Source organism: Elephantulus edwardii, unplaced genomic scaffold (genome assembly GCF_000299155.1).
Source record: "Elephantulus edwardii isolate Elephantulus edwardi_28Jun2011 unplaced genomic scaffold, EleEdw1.0 scaffold00242, whole genome shotgun sequence".
NCBI classification, from domain to species: Eukaryota; Metazoa; Chordata; class Mammalia; order Macroscelidea; family Macroscelididae; genus Elephantulus; species Elephantulus edwardii.
The window spans coordinates 4,190,434-4,191,910 of NW_006399992.1; the positions used below are offsets into that span (position 1 = coordinate 4,190,434).

Genomic DNA, 1,477 nt, shown 5'->3' on the forward strand with positions numbered 1-1,477 from the left:
TAATGTGATAGGTCATATTTTTAGTTTACCTTATTTTGTGGAATAACGTAAGTTAGGTACATATTTGAATAATTAAGATAGATGCATATTGTGTTGTCATTGTTATGTGCTGTCGAGTCACCTGTGACTCATAACAACCCTATGCACAATAGTTCTGATCCCTGTCCTATCTTGAGGCAACCTCATTGATTCCAACAAACCTATCCTTATTCCCCAGTCACTGTGTCAATCTGTCTCATCCAGGATCTTGCTCTCCTGTACTGTTCCTCCTCCCTTCCAAGCATGATGTTCTTCTCCAGAGACGGTTCCTCCTGACCACATACATAGATGAATTTATATAATCATATTCATGAAGTCTGACTATTTTGTTCATAGTTAAGACTGTAATTTCTCTCCTACATACGACATCTGCTGGGGACCAGTAGGTTAGGTGTTTTAATTAAGCGTAATATGACTGTGCTTATAACTGTTAGATAAAATATTTTTATATAATTGGTACTATTTGTTTAGAACCTTGTTTTCTCGGTTGTAACTTATTCCATTGGATGCTACCACTTAGCCATGCTATTTACTGTGAAATAAGTGAATATTCACTGTGAAACACTATTATTTTTTGCCTAAACTTAATCCAAATTGAAATTTGGAAGTAGATGTTTATTCCTTCATGTGTACAGATAAAATTTCTGAATTTACTGGAGTGAAACAGAATGACTTTTCTTCTAAAGAGAATATGAAGGTAAGTTCATTATTGTACTAGCCTTTGTAGTACATAACAATAGTTGTAACTTACTGATAAATAGCCGCTTCCATGAAGTGTTGTCACTCTTTACAGCTTATAAATTAAATAAAGATTTCTTCCTATAGTAGGTTGAATAAACTCTTAATTGGTTTTAATTAGTCCCAATTAATCCCACAAATTCTGGAAGCATCAGCTTAGTCTTGCATTGTTGTTGTTGTTAAGTGCCATATACAACCAGATAATTTAATCATTCTAAATTGTAGCTTTTTTTATATGTAAGATAAGGATGACTATACCTGCCAGAATTGTATGATTTAAATATGGTGTTCAAAGATAGTATTAAATTATCTTCCCTTTTGTTTGCACCCTCTTAGTTAAATTTCTGTGTGGTTAAAAGACTGAAAGATGATTTTATCAATTTGTCTTAGCAGATACAATCTTCTTTGCAAGATACCACCTCAGTCCATCAGGTGCCACATTCATGTGGAATACCACCAAACCACCACCAGCCAGCATCTAATCATCAAAAATGTGATAGTTTACAGAGTGTGAAAAACACTTCACCTTTACAAACTCTGCCTCCCTCAGGTAAGGCATAGTTACTAGAGTATACCACCAACAAGCAGATTATCCAGTAGTTGGATTTAAGAGAAGGAGAAGAGCTTATTGGAGACATTTGATATGCCGTAGCATATCTACTTGAAAATATTTAAGATACAACTAGAAATAAGGTTCTAT

The 1,477-nt window shown here is 34.1% G+C and overlaps 1 protein-coding gene across 1 annotated transcript in view; it reads left to right on the top strand.

The window, feature by feature from the left end:
• LOC102864006 (bromodomain testis-specific protein-like) overlaps positions 1 to 1,477 on the top strand; it is a gene marked incomplete at its 3' end in the record, with an annotated part of 66,280 nt that overhangs the window by 30,075 nt on the left and 34,728 nt on the right. The window contains exon 4 of the mRNA XM_006898969.1: positions 1,171 to 1,327. Coding sequence (XP_006899031.1) covers positions 1,171 to 1,327 — 157 coding nt within the window. The remainder of the gene's footprint in view (positions 1 to 1,170; positions 1,328 to 1,477) is intronic.